The sequence below is a fragment of the Mustelus asterias genome, chromosome 27 (assembly GCF_964213995.1).
Source record: "Mustelus asterias chromosome 27, sMusAst1.hap1.1, whole genome shotgun sequence".
Lineage (NCBI taxonomy): Eukaryota > Metazoa > Chordata > Chondrichthyes > Carcharhiniformes > Triakidae > Mustelus > Mustelus asterias.
The window spans coordinates 41,689,986-41,702,070 of record NC_135827.1 but is presented as its reverse complement, the minus strand read 5'-3'; the positions used below and the strand labels follow the sequence as shown (position 1 = coordinate 41,702,070).

The 12,085-nt window shown below is 41.8% G+C and overlaps 1 protein-coding gene across 1 annotated transcript in view; it reads right to left on the bottom strand.

Annotated features, from left to right (window-relative positions):
- cbl (Cbl proto-oncogene, E3 ubiquitin protein ligase) overlaps positions 1-12,085 on the bottom strand; it is a 210,544-nt gene that overhangs the window by 16,564 nt on the left and 181,895 nt on the right. The window contains exons 10-12 of the mRNA XM_078199115.1: positions 11,783-11,914; positions 5,274-5,654; positions 3,509-3,603 (exon numbers count right to left, since the gene is read on the bottom strand). Coding sequence (XP_078055241.1) covers positions 3,509-3,603; positions 5,274-5,654; positions 11,783-11,914 — 608 coding nt within the window. The remainder of the gene's footprint in view (positions 1-3,508; positions 3,604-5,273; positions 5,655-11,782; positions 11,915-12,085) is intronic.

Genomic DNA, 12,085 nt, shown 5'->3' with positions numbered 1-12,085 from the left:
TCTACAACTACAAAGTTGAAAATATTTTTTTTTATTAAGAGCTTCCGTCTCATTGAGAAGGCCAGCCTCTTGCTCCAAAGAGTAACCACTGCATATGATACAAATAGATATGTTGCTGAACAATTCCACGGTTACTGCCAAACATAGTCACTAATGCTCAAAATGTAGGAGTGCAGCAGCTATAAATAGTCGGTTACAACAAAATATACATCTGGATAACTTCAGACAACCAACCTGCTATATGGCAAGCACAGATGTCTAGAGTTATAACCTTTAAGTCTAAGATGCCATAGAGGATCTTACCTCGGAACTGATTGTGTATTTGAGGCTCCTTGTATCCCACTTCTATCAGACAGAAAAGGAGCAGCGTAGAGCACAGAAATTTTAAAGTTAGAAGAGCACAGTGAACAGAAAGCCTTTCCTAGCAGCACTGAACTATCTTTGCAATTTAGATAGCATACTTGCTAACACACATAAAAAAAGCCCACTTTTCCAGCTGTGTGTGTCTATAGCTCTTGGGGCTAAGGATATCAAGGGATATGTTGTTTGGGGAGTGGGGGGGAAAATCAGGATATTCAATTTGATGATCAGCCATGATCAAAATGAATGGCAGTGCAGGGCCGTAGGGCCGAATGGCCTACTCCTGCTTCTATTTTCTATGTTTCTATAACCTCCAACTATAGGCTTCTGATTAGGATAACTTTTTACATCAATGCCTGATTACTGCTCTTTATTGAAAAGATACGGGTTTGGATATCTGGCAAGGAAAGGATCGAGTTCAACTGCAATGCCCCCCTAAAGCCAATAACCTGCATCCTATCTCTATTCATGAGAAATAGCCATTTGAGAAAGATACCAGTACCCATGGAGCTACACTGCAGCATAGGGTAAACTTGCTAATTCCTCGCATCGGCACAGATTTGGAGCAGGGCTCAAAAGTTTTACCCACAATTCTCTAACCCCCATACCCCCCAATACCCCGAATATAGCTCTCAACCATAGCTCACCGCTAACAGGAAAGGTTTGGTGGATTTCTTTGCAAATGCAGTGGAGGAAAAAAACGACTCAGTGGGTTGGAGAGGAAGGAAAGGCAAGCAAAATTTTAAATTGATTCTTTCCCCAGATTTCTGTTATTGATTTTCAGAAATTTAGGGTACCTGCCTGTACCAGAGAGAAAAAAAACAGCTGACGTTGACATCTCAGCCAATAATGACATTGCAGGTCATGTAAAAGACCATCTGTGTATCTCATACAACTTCCCAAAAGACACTGTATGCAGGTAGGGTGCTAAATTGGAGGAAGGCTAACTATAGCCGGATTAGGCAGGAATTGGTGGCCGTTGATTGGGAGAGGCTGTTCGGGTCTGGCATGTGGGAGTCTTTTAAGGAACAGTTGATAAGGCTGCAGGACAGGCATGTGCCTGTAAAAAGGAAGGATAGGAAAGGTAGGATTCGAGAGCCATGGATAACCAGGGAAATTGAGGATCTGATCAAAAAGAAAAGAGAGGCGTACGTTAGGTCCAGGCAACTGAAAACAGATGGAGCTCTGGAGGAATACAGAGAGAGTAGGAAAGAACTCAAATGGGGAGTTAGAAGGGCAAAAAGAGGTCACGAAATGTTCTTGGCAGATAGGATTAAGGAGAATCCTAAGGCATTTTATTCATGTGTTAGGAACAAAAGAGTTGTCAGGGAAAAAGTCGGACCTCTCAGGGACAAAGGAGGGGAATTATGCTTAGAACCCAAGGGAATAGGGGAGACCCTAAATGAATACTTTGCATCGGTATTCACAAAGGAGAGGGACTTGTTGACTGGGAGTGTCTCAGAGGGAGGTGTTGACCCGTTAGAGAGAATCTCCATTACAAGGGAGGAAGTGTTAGGTTTTTTAGGTAACATTAAAACTGACAAATCCCCAGGGCCTGATGGCATCTATTCTAGACTGCTCAGGGAGACGAGAGATGTAATTGCTGAGCCTCTGACAGAAATCTTTGTCTCTTCATTGGACACAGGTGAGGTCCCTGAGGATTGGAGGATAGCGAAGGTGGTCCCGTTGTTTAAGAAGGGTAGCAGGGATAACCCGGGTAATTATAGGCCAGTGAGCTTGACGTCCGTGGTAGGGAAGTTGTTGGAGAGGATTCTTAGAGACAGGATGTATGCGCATTTAGAACGGAACAATCTCATTAGTGACAGACAGCATGGTTTTGTAAGAGGAAGGTCGTGCCTTACAAATTTGGTGGAGTTTTTTGAGGAAGTGACAAAAACGGTTGACGAAGGAAGGGCCGTGGATGTCGTCTATATGGATTTCAGTAAGGCATTTGACGAAGTCCCTCATGGCAGGTTGGTTAAGAAGGTTAAGGCTCATGGGATACAAGGAGAGGTGGCTAGATGGGTAGAAAACTGGCTTGGCCACAGGAGACAGAGGGTAACAGTCGAAGGGTCTTTTTCCGGCTGGAGGTCTGTGACCAGTGGTGTTCCGCAGGGCTCTGTACTGGGACCTCTGCTATTTGTGGTATGTATAAATGATTTGGAAGAAGGTGTAACTGGTGTTATCAGCAAGTTTGCGGATGACACGAAGATGGCTGGACTTGCGGATAGCGATGAACATTGTCGGACAATACAGCAGGATATAGATAGGCTGGAAAATTGGGCGGAGAAATGGCAGATGGAATTTAATCCAGATAAATGCGAAGTGATGCATTTTGGAAGAACTAATGTCGGGGGGAGTTATACAATAAATGGCAGAGCCATCAAGAGTATAGAAATACAGAGGGACCTGGGTGTGCAAGTCCACAAATCCTGCACAGGTGGAGAAGGTGGTGAAGACGACATTTGGTATGCTTGCCTTTATAGGACGGGGTATAGAGTATAAAAGCTGGAGTCTGATGTTGCAGCTGTATATAGAACGCTGGTTAGGCCACATTTGGAATACCGCGTCCAGTTCTGGTCGCCGCACTACCAGAAGGACGTGGAGGCTTTAGAGAGAGTACAGAGAAGGTTTACCAGGATGTTGCCTGGTATGGAGGGTCTTAGCTATGAGGAGAGATTGGGTAAACTGGGCTTGTTCTCGCTGGAAAGACAGAGAATGAGGGGAGACCTAATAGAGGTGTACAAATTATGAAGGGTATAGATAGGGTGAACAGTGGGAACCTTTTTCCCAGGTCGGAGGTGACGATCACGAGGGGTCAGGGCTCAAGGTGAGAGGGGCGAGGTATAACTCAGATATCAGAGGGACGTTTTTTTACACAGAGAGTGGTGGGGGCCTGGAATGCGCTGCCAAGTAGGGTGGTGGAGGCAGACACGCTGGCATCGTTTAAAACTTACCTGGATAGTCACATGAGCAGTCTGGGAATGGAGGGATACAAACGATTGGTCTAGTTGGACCAATGAGCGGCACAGGCTTGGAGGGCCGAAGGGCCTGTTTGCTGTGCTGTACTGTTCTTTGTTCTTTGTAATATAAACCATTAATGACACCTGACCTCAATGCAATATACATAATGCAGAACTTCATGTACCTTGTAGCAAGTGAGTAGATGGCATTCGCTGATGTGGAGGATTTCACTTTGGAGATTTCATACTCTGAAACATCGTTCAAAGTACCACAGAAAGCCTGCAATAATGAGAACATATTGTAATCATCATAGAACCCTACAGTGCAGAAGGAGGCCATTCGGCCCATCGAGTCTGCACCAACCACAATCCCACCCAGGCCCTATTCCCGTAACCCCAATATTTACCCTGCTAATCCCCTGACACTCGGGTCAATTTAGCATGGCCAATCAACCTAATCTGCACATCTTTGGACTGTGAGCGCAAACCGGAGCACCTGGAGGAAACCCACACAGACATGGGGAGAATGTGCAAACTCCACACAGACAGTGACCCGATGCCGGAATTTAACTCGGGTCCCTGGCGCTGTGAGGCAGCAGTGCTAACCACTGAGCCACTCATTGTCTAAGGTTTGGTGTATTTAAATTTGAATTATTATTTTTAAAATCAACATGAAGTAGGTGAGTTAGATACATTTTTGGATGTGTAAATTAAGCTATGAAGTAATTTTTCCAATTTCAATTCAAGTGTAGAATCTGCTGTAACCCTGTTCTTGATGAGGGACCATCACAGCATCCTGACATTTGCTAGTTCATCCTACTTTCTTTCCCTTCTCCATCATCTGTATCTTTCATTTCCACAATGACCCCTGTGAGTAAAATAGCTGATTCTAACTCTGTTTTATGCTGACAAGCCACTATCAAAGTAACATGGTCTGGAATATAAACCATGTGTTTGGGTGTGTTAACTTGAGTCTCTGTATATGCAGTTAATTCAGTTCTTGCATGTTGAACAACCATTTGTAATATAGCTGAGGAAGGCCAATGTGTTTTAGCTCAGTCATCCAGAGAGATCATGAAATTGTCCTGCTGCAGCACTCAATTATTTCTTCGATAATTCCACAGTTTGATCTCTTTGTATTTGGGAGTCCTTTCAATATATTGTTAATCCTTTTTATGAACAGTTACTTGGTATCAACCCAAATTTTACATTTCATTAGTTTGAACCTATATTTCCTTGAGAAACTTTCTCAATTTAATTTGATGTTATCTTTCTCCATACTTCTTACTATTTCATATCTCCAAGATCATTTCTCTTGTGCATCTTTCGGAGCAGTAATGTCCCAACTTATCCCATCCTTCCTCAGGACTGAGACCTTTGGTACTAGGTATCAGACTTGTGATTCTTCTACCTATGACTCCAGCATTGAAATGGCTCACTTGTGCTTCAGTAATCAGACTGCATACAGTGCTCCAGATGCAGTCTGATCAGAGTACTGCCGTTTGATCACGCTCCAATTGACTTGCACAATCTTGTTGATTTTGTTGACTGCTGCTCTATTTTAAACCCTTTTTTTTCATTTCTAAGTGCAGCATTTTAACAGTGGCTGCAATAAATTTCATCTGCTCCATCCACATACATATTTTGTTCAATTCACTTGTAACCCATAAGCTACCTCCTTGAATTTCACTGCACCTCAGAGTTGGATATTAGTTTATTAAATTTGGGCTTCTGAATCCAAGTCGCTGGTGTAAATTGAAACAGTACTAATTATTGAATGTCTGATAAAATATCCAAGTTAAAACTTGTACTGCACCATTAAACAGAAACCTGAATCAAACATCTGGACACTATGGTTAATTGAGAAGTTGTGACATTAATACAACATCTGTATAGAAAAGTATCTAACTCTAACAAAATTAAATGCAATGTTGTTGTTGTCTTTCTCACCGCTGTACTGTCAAGCCCGAGTGAACTGCTATGCCTAACCGCCTCTGTCTTAGTGTCCATCTGAGATGACAGTGCTAAAGGCAACGAGTGTCGGTTGGATAACTCTCGACCTGTCCATCTGTCCCCAGGATTAAGATTCTGGAGTGGTGCTTTAGCTGCCTGAGATCGTGCATGCCAGGTTTCTCCAGGGCGGTTTGGCGGTAGAAGAGGTGGCTTATCTCTTGGTAGGAGGTCACTCGGCGTGCTTGGTAAAGGGCGTCTTTGCATTCGAGAATCCACACTTGCAGATGGGTGTCGTTCAGGTGGGGGAGGCGGAAGGTCTCGATGAGTTGGAGGAACAGGTAAAGGCTTATCTTGCTTATGCAGGCCACTAGAGGAAGTCTGTGGGAGGAGAAAAAGAGTACACTCAAAACACCAAACCTTCAGATCTTTCAAGACATCATTTCTGTTTTGAAACAAATGAAAATGGTGCTTTTAGATGCGGTGTTTCAGGTTGGAAAATCCTCAGGAAACAAAGGCTCAGCCAGGAGTTGATTGAAAGTACAGCCTTTTGACAATCACAGAGGTGAGGGTAAACAAAAAGCAATCACCAATTTATTCATTAGTTTTTCCTGCTATATTCTAAGTGTGCTTTGAATCTAATACATTACAGAAGTATAAAAATCCACATCGTAATTAGGACAAGAGAAAGTGACTATTCCTCACTTACAAACGATTAAGATAAGAGTATCAAATCTCCATTAGGAGACCAAAAGTTCAGAAAATGTCAGACATAAGTTCAGTTCTTTGAATTTTTACCATCCATCATCAACTGTTTTAAAAGACACACTTGTTTTTGTCAATTAAAAGCCACAAAAATTGAGATAGCAAGTTCTCACAGTGGGTTCGAATGAGCTTCTTTCAGCTCTATAAAATAATGAGAGGCAATCTATAAAATAATGAGGGACACAGATCAGCTAGCTTGTCAATATCTTTTCCCAAAGGTAGGGGAGTCTAAAACTAAAGGGCATAGGTTTAAGGTGAGAGGTGAGAGATACAAAAGTGTCCAGAGGGGCAATTGTTTTCACAGAGGGTGGTGAGTGTCTGGAACAAGCTGCCAGAAGTAGTAGTAGAGGCGGGTACAATTTTATCTTTTAAAAAGCATTTAGATAGTTACTTGGGTAGGATGGGTATAGAGGGATATGGGCCAAATGCGGGCAATTGGGATTAGCTTAGGGGTTTAAAAAAAAAAAGGGCGGCATGGACAAGTTGGGCCAAAGGGCCTGTTTCCATGCTGTAAACCTCTATGACTCTGGGATCTAGGAATAAATGGGCCTCTTTCCGATTGGCCAGCAGTGACTAGTGGGGTATCTTAGGAATCTGTGCTAGGATCCCAACTGTGTAGGAGGCTCACCAGGATGTTGTCTGGGCTGTAGTATTTCAGCTATGAAGAGACAGAGGTTAGGCTGGTGTTGTTTTCCTTGGAGCAGAAAAGGCAAGGGAGAACCTGATTGGTGTACACAAAATTGAGGGACATAGATAGGGTAGATAAGAAGAAACTTTTCCCGAGTAGTCAATAACAAGGGGGTATAGATTTAAGGTAAGGGGTAGGAGACTTAGAGAGGATTTGCGGAAAAACCTAATTACCCAGAATCTGGAACTCACTGCCTGAAAGAGTGGTAGCAGTGGGAATCCTCACAACATTTAGATGAACATTTGAAATGCCATAGCATACAAGGCTACAGGTCAAGTATTGTGGAATGGGATTAGGGTGGATAGCTGCTTGATGGCTGACACAGACACAGTGGGCTGAAGGTTCTCTTTTTCTGCTGTAAAACTCTATGACTGGTTGGGCTGAATGGCTTTTTTCTGTGCCACATTTCTGTTTCCTGTACAGATGCACCTGCTTGGACAAGAATGGCAACTTTTATGCAGCACACATAATGAGCCTTCAGTTCCTTCAATTATTTCCTCCTGCTCTCCACACACGTCATTGATTCAAGTGTTACTTAATCTGACAGCGGACACATTCATACATTTGCCAAACAGTAATTTAATGCTAACATGATATGCTTCTTATTGCCACAAACTAAAAAGGCCACCAGACCTTGGCATCTAAAGCTTATAGTTCTGACAAACTCACACTTCCCAAAGTCAGGCTGATATAGATCCTGCCACTTGACACTGTTACTTCACTTAAACAGGAGCAATGGTTGCAATTATCTTGGAGTTTCACAAACACAATCTGCTACAATTCACATGTAGATTTATCACTTCCTTCGAATCACAAACTGTTAGGGCTCACAGCATACATGCATTTCAGCGGGGAGATAAAAATCTCATTTTGTTCAATTCTTCAAAAGCAGCTTCTTCATATCTCTCACTTTTGAAGGGTCCTTTTGCAACCCACTTTCTTGATATCACTATGATAGGTGAAACTCTCTCAATCCCCTGCCAAAACTACATCCAAGGAGCCAAGTTTCCTTGCATCATGCCAACACTCCTTCATTTCCCTACTTTTACATTCAAGATTTGAATGCAGCTCTATGTCTCAGAAGACATGAAGGCATAGTGTATCCCTAACATTGCTGGACGGGATGCAAGATAAAGTTCACCAACTCAATAACTATTCCCTCCAGCTTACACCTTCCTTACTTCTTCAAATAATATTTGATGCAATTAAGATCAGAGTTCCTTTGTAGCTTCCTCTCTCATTCCAAGCTCCAGGTAGGTTTTTCCACAAATTCTTTATTCTCCTTATGTACTCAGGGTGTTGAAACCAAGGCTCATTTTACAGGCTCCTAATTTAACTAATTGTTTCTCTGGATAGTCCTTAAAACTCAAACTCTTCACCTCCAGCTTTCTTTCCCTACTAAAGTTTACAAGCCTTCAAAAACTTGAGGCACCTAATCGTTACTTACTAATTTGATAAAGAAATGGCAGATTTTGTACCTCTTTTCACATTAAAGGAAGAGAACAAAATTCCAGTGGTACATATTTTTAGCATATTATATGCGTAGTCACTCTGTCCACTGATGATTGAAATGAATAACTTGAAATACATGGGGTTATTCTCATTGTAGATTTGATGGGCTGAATGGCCTCTTATTGAAATGAATAACTTGCCCATGACTAGCATTATACTGGGAGGTCTGTAGTTTTCTGGTTCTTAGAATCATAGAATCCCTACAGTGCAGAAAGAGGCCATTCAGCCCATCAAGTCTACAACGACAACAATCCCACCCAGACCCTATCCCCATAACCCCATGTATTTACCCTGCTAATCTCCCTGACACCAATCAACCTAACCCGCATATCTTTGGAGGAAACCCATACAGACACAGGTAGAATGTGCAAACTCCACATAGTCAGTCGCCCAAGACCGGAATTGAACCCAGGTCCCTGGCGCTGTGGGGCAGCAGTACTAACCACTGTGCTAAAAATATGTCAAGAGGAGGAACAACAGATTTAATATAATTAAATGAAAACAAACTGCACGGATAATAATGGGATGCAAGGTAAAAAAATAATCAGGACCTTAATTTTTCATCCCAAGGTGTAGAAGAAACAGGTGGGGAAATTGTAGATGCATTTGTCATAACTTCCAAAGCTCCCTCGATTCACAATTGTAAAATTGTAAATATTTATTTAAGGCAAGGAATGAATTATGGGTGGCACAATGGCTAGCACAGCTGCCCCACAGTGCCAGGGACCTGGGTTCAATTCCAGTCTCGGGTGACTGACTGTGTGGAGTTTTCACGTTCTCCCTGTGTCTGCGTGGGTTTCCTCCGGGTGCTCTGGTTTCCTCCCACAGTCCAAAGATGTGCGGGTTAGGTTGATTGGCTATGCTAAATTGCCCCTTAGTGTCAGGGAGATTAGCAGGGTAAATACATGGGGTTATTCTCATTGTAGATTTGATGGGCTGAATGGCCTCTTTCTGCACTGTAGGGATTCTATGATTCTAAGAACCAGGAAACTACAGACCTCCCAGTATAATGCTGCTCATGGGCAAGTTACTCATTTCAATCATCAGTGGACAGAGTGACTACCTATATAAACAATTTTTAAAATTATTCTTTCACAGAGAGCGGGCATTATTGGCTAAGCTAGCATTTATTGCCTATCCCTAATTGCCCTTGAGGTAGTTAGCCACCTTCTTCAACTGCTACAGTCTACGTAGTGGTGTAGATACACCCACAGTACTGATCAAAGAGAGTCAGCAAGGATTAGTGATGAACAGATCATGTTTGACTAACTTAGCGATTTTTTTAAAGATGGTCACTAATAAGGTTAACAGAGGAATACACTGGGATATGGTCTATATGGATCTCCAGAAATAATTTAACGCAAGAGATAAATAACAAATTAAAATAAGAGATGGGAAAAAATAAAGATTAGAGATAACCTTGAGAGGAGTTGATAATTGGTCCAGAGGTAGGAGTCAGCATGCATTATGGGAATGTATTCTGACTAAATGTCAGAATTATTAAAGCACAGAATAGGGTGATTCAGCCCTTAAAGACTGCACTTCGCTTTCCAAATGAGCAATTCACCTAGTGTGATTCTCCCACCTTCTCCACATAATCCAGCAAATTCTTCCTTTTCAAATTACAGTCTAATTCCCTTTTGAATGCCTTGCTTGAACCTGCTTCCAGCACACTCTCAGACACTGCAGTCCAGTCTTCACTACTCAATCTGAAAAAGTTTTTCCTCATATCTCTTTTGCCAATTGTTTTAAATCTCTGCCCTCTTGTTCACAATTCTTGCATGAAAAAGAGTCCCAACTTTTCCAATCTATCTTCATAATTGAAGTTCCTCATCCCAGGAACCATTCTGGTGAATCTTTGCTGCACTCTCTGTAATGCCTTCATACCTTCCTGAAAGTGCGGCACCCAGAACCGGACACATTACTCCTGCTGAGTACGGACTAGTGTCTTATACAAATTCAACATAATCTCCATGCTCTTGCACTCTATGCCCTAGGGTACTGCATGCTTTACTAACCATGCTCTCAACCTGCCCTGCCAACTTCAATGACTCATGCACATATACACCCCGGTCCTTTTGTTCCTGCATCCCTTTTAGAATTGCACCTTTTATTTTATCTTGTCTTTCCATGCTCTTCCTACCAAATTGAATCACTTCGCATTTCTCCACATTGAACTTCATCTGCCACCTATCTGCCCATTCCACCAATTTGCCTATGTCTTTTTGAAGGTCTACACTTTCCTCCTCATAGTTGCATAGCCAACCTAAATATAGATGATACAATAATCATTGTTCCCTAAAGGATCTACTGCTGACATTTGATCCACTTGACCCCCCGCATTCCGAAGAACCAATCCAGCAGTGTCCCTCCTCTTTTTGGGTTGGAAACAGTGCTGCAGAAAACTTTCCTGAACACAGTCTAAAGTTTATTTGTCACAAATAAGACTTACATTAACACTGCAATGAAGTTACTGCAAAATTCCCCTAGAAACTATTCTAGAACAGTCTAGGAACTACTGTCCCTCTCTGTCCTTTACAGTACTACTATCCCACTCTATTTTGAGATAATTGAAGTCCTCATTACTACTCTATAACCCTTGGACACTTCTGTAATTTCCTTACAAGTTTGTTCCTCTGCATCCTTTTCATTAGTTGGTGGCTTATAGACTACACTGAGCAATGTATCAATAATTTGGGTGAATCAATAGGGAGTTAAACAACTAGGTTTTCAGAAAAAGTTAGGAACAACAGTAAGGAACCTATATGAAGCAGGAAGTCACAAAGGGGCATATATTAAGTGAGTGGACAAAACTGTGGCAGATGGAGATCAATGTGGACAAATGTGAGATTGCACTGAATCGTATACAATTCACATCACAAAAGCAGGCCATTCAGTCCAATTCATCTCTGCTGGTGTTGATGCTTCACACAAGTTTACTCCCGTCCCAATTCATCCAACTTTATCAGAATAACTTTCTATTGCTTGCTCCCTCATATGTTTGTCAACTTTTTCCTTAAATATATCTATGCTATTTGCCTTAACAACTCCTTTTGGTAGTGAGTTCCATAGCTAAACCCACCCTCTTGATAAATATATTTCCTTCTGAATTACATATTGGGTTTATTGGTGACTATCTTATATTTATAGGCATGAAGAGTAGATGGAATATAAGTTCTGGGGAGTTAAGCTGGTGGGCACTGCTTTATCCCAAGGAGAGAGTTTGGTGAAATGGAGTAGTTAACTTTCTCTATCGGTCCCTCCTCCCCCATGCCGCCAAAATAACCATTTTATTGTATGAATGGAACACAATGTACAGGGATACATGAATCGTTGAAATTATAATGCAATATTTCTACAAATCTACACATTTTGGACTAGATAGCTATCTATTTTTATCTGGTAGCCAGGCCACAATTAAGAATTCATTACACCAGGAACTACTGTTTTACTTGTGCACAGTTACAATAGATCAACCCATGGTGCCTCAGTGGATGTTGTCTATAAATGCACATAATATCATCCCAATAAAACAGTCCCTTACCTTAGGTGAAACACAAGGGCTAGGTGCACAGGACACAGTGGGTGATCGATGCTGCAGTAGGTCTAACCGAGGAGGAACTGGTGGAAGCGCAGAATTGGGAGCTGGCGTGACTGGAGATGGTGGCCGCTCAATCTGTTTAGGAAATAATTGCAAACTAACAGTGAACAATGCTCACAAGGAACTTTGTGTAAGGTCATTAACATAAAATATTTTTGATTAATATCGGCAGCAGAACTGTCACTTTTTCTGTAAAAACAATATCAAATAATTGACAGAAGTATAAAGGGAAATTAGCCAATGTGT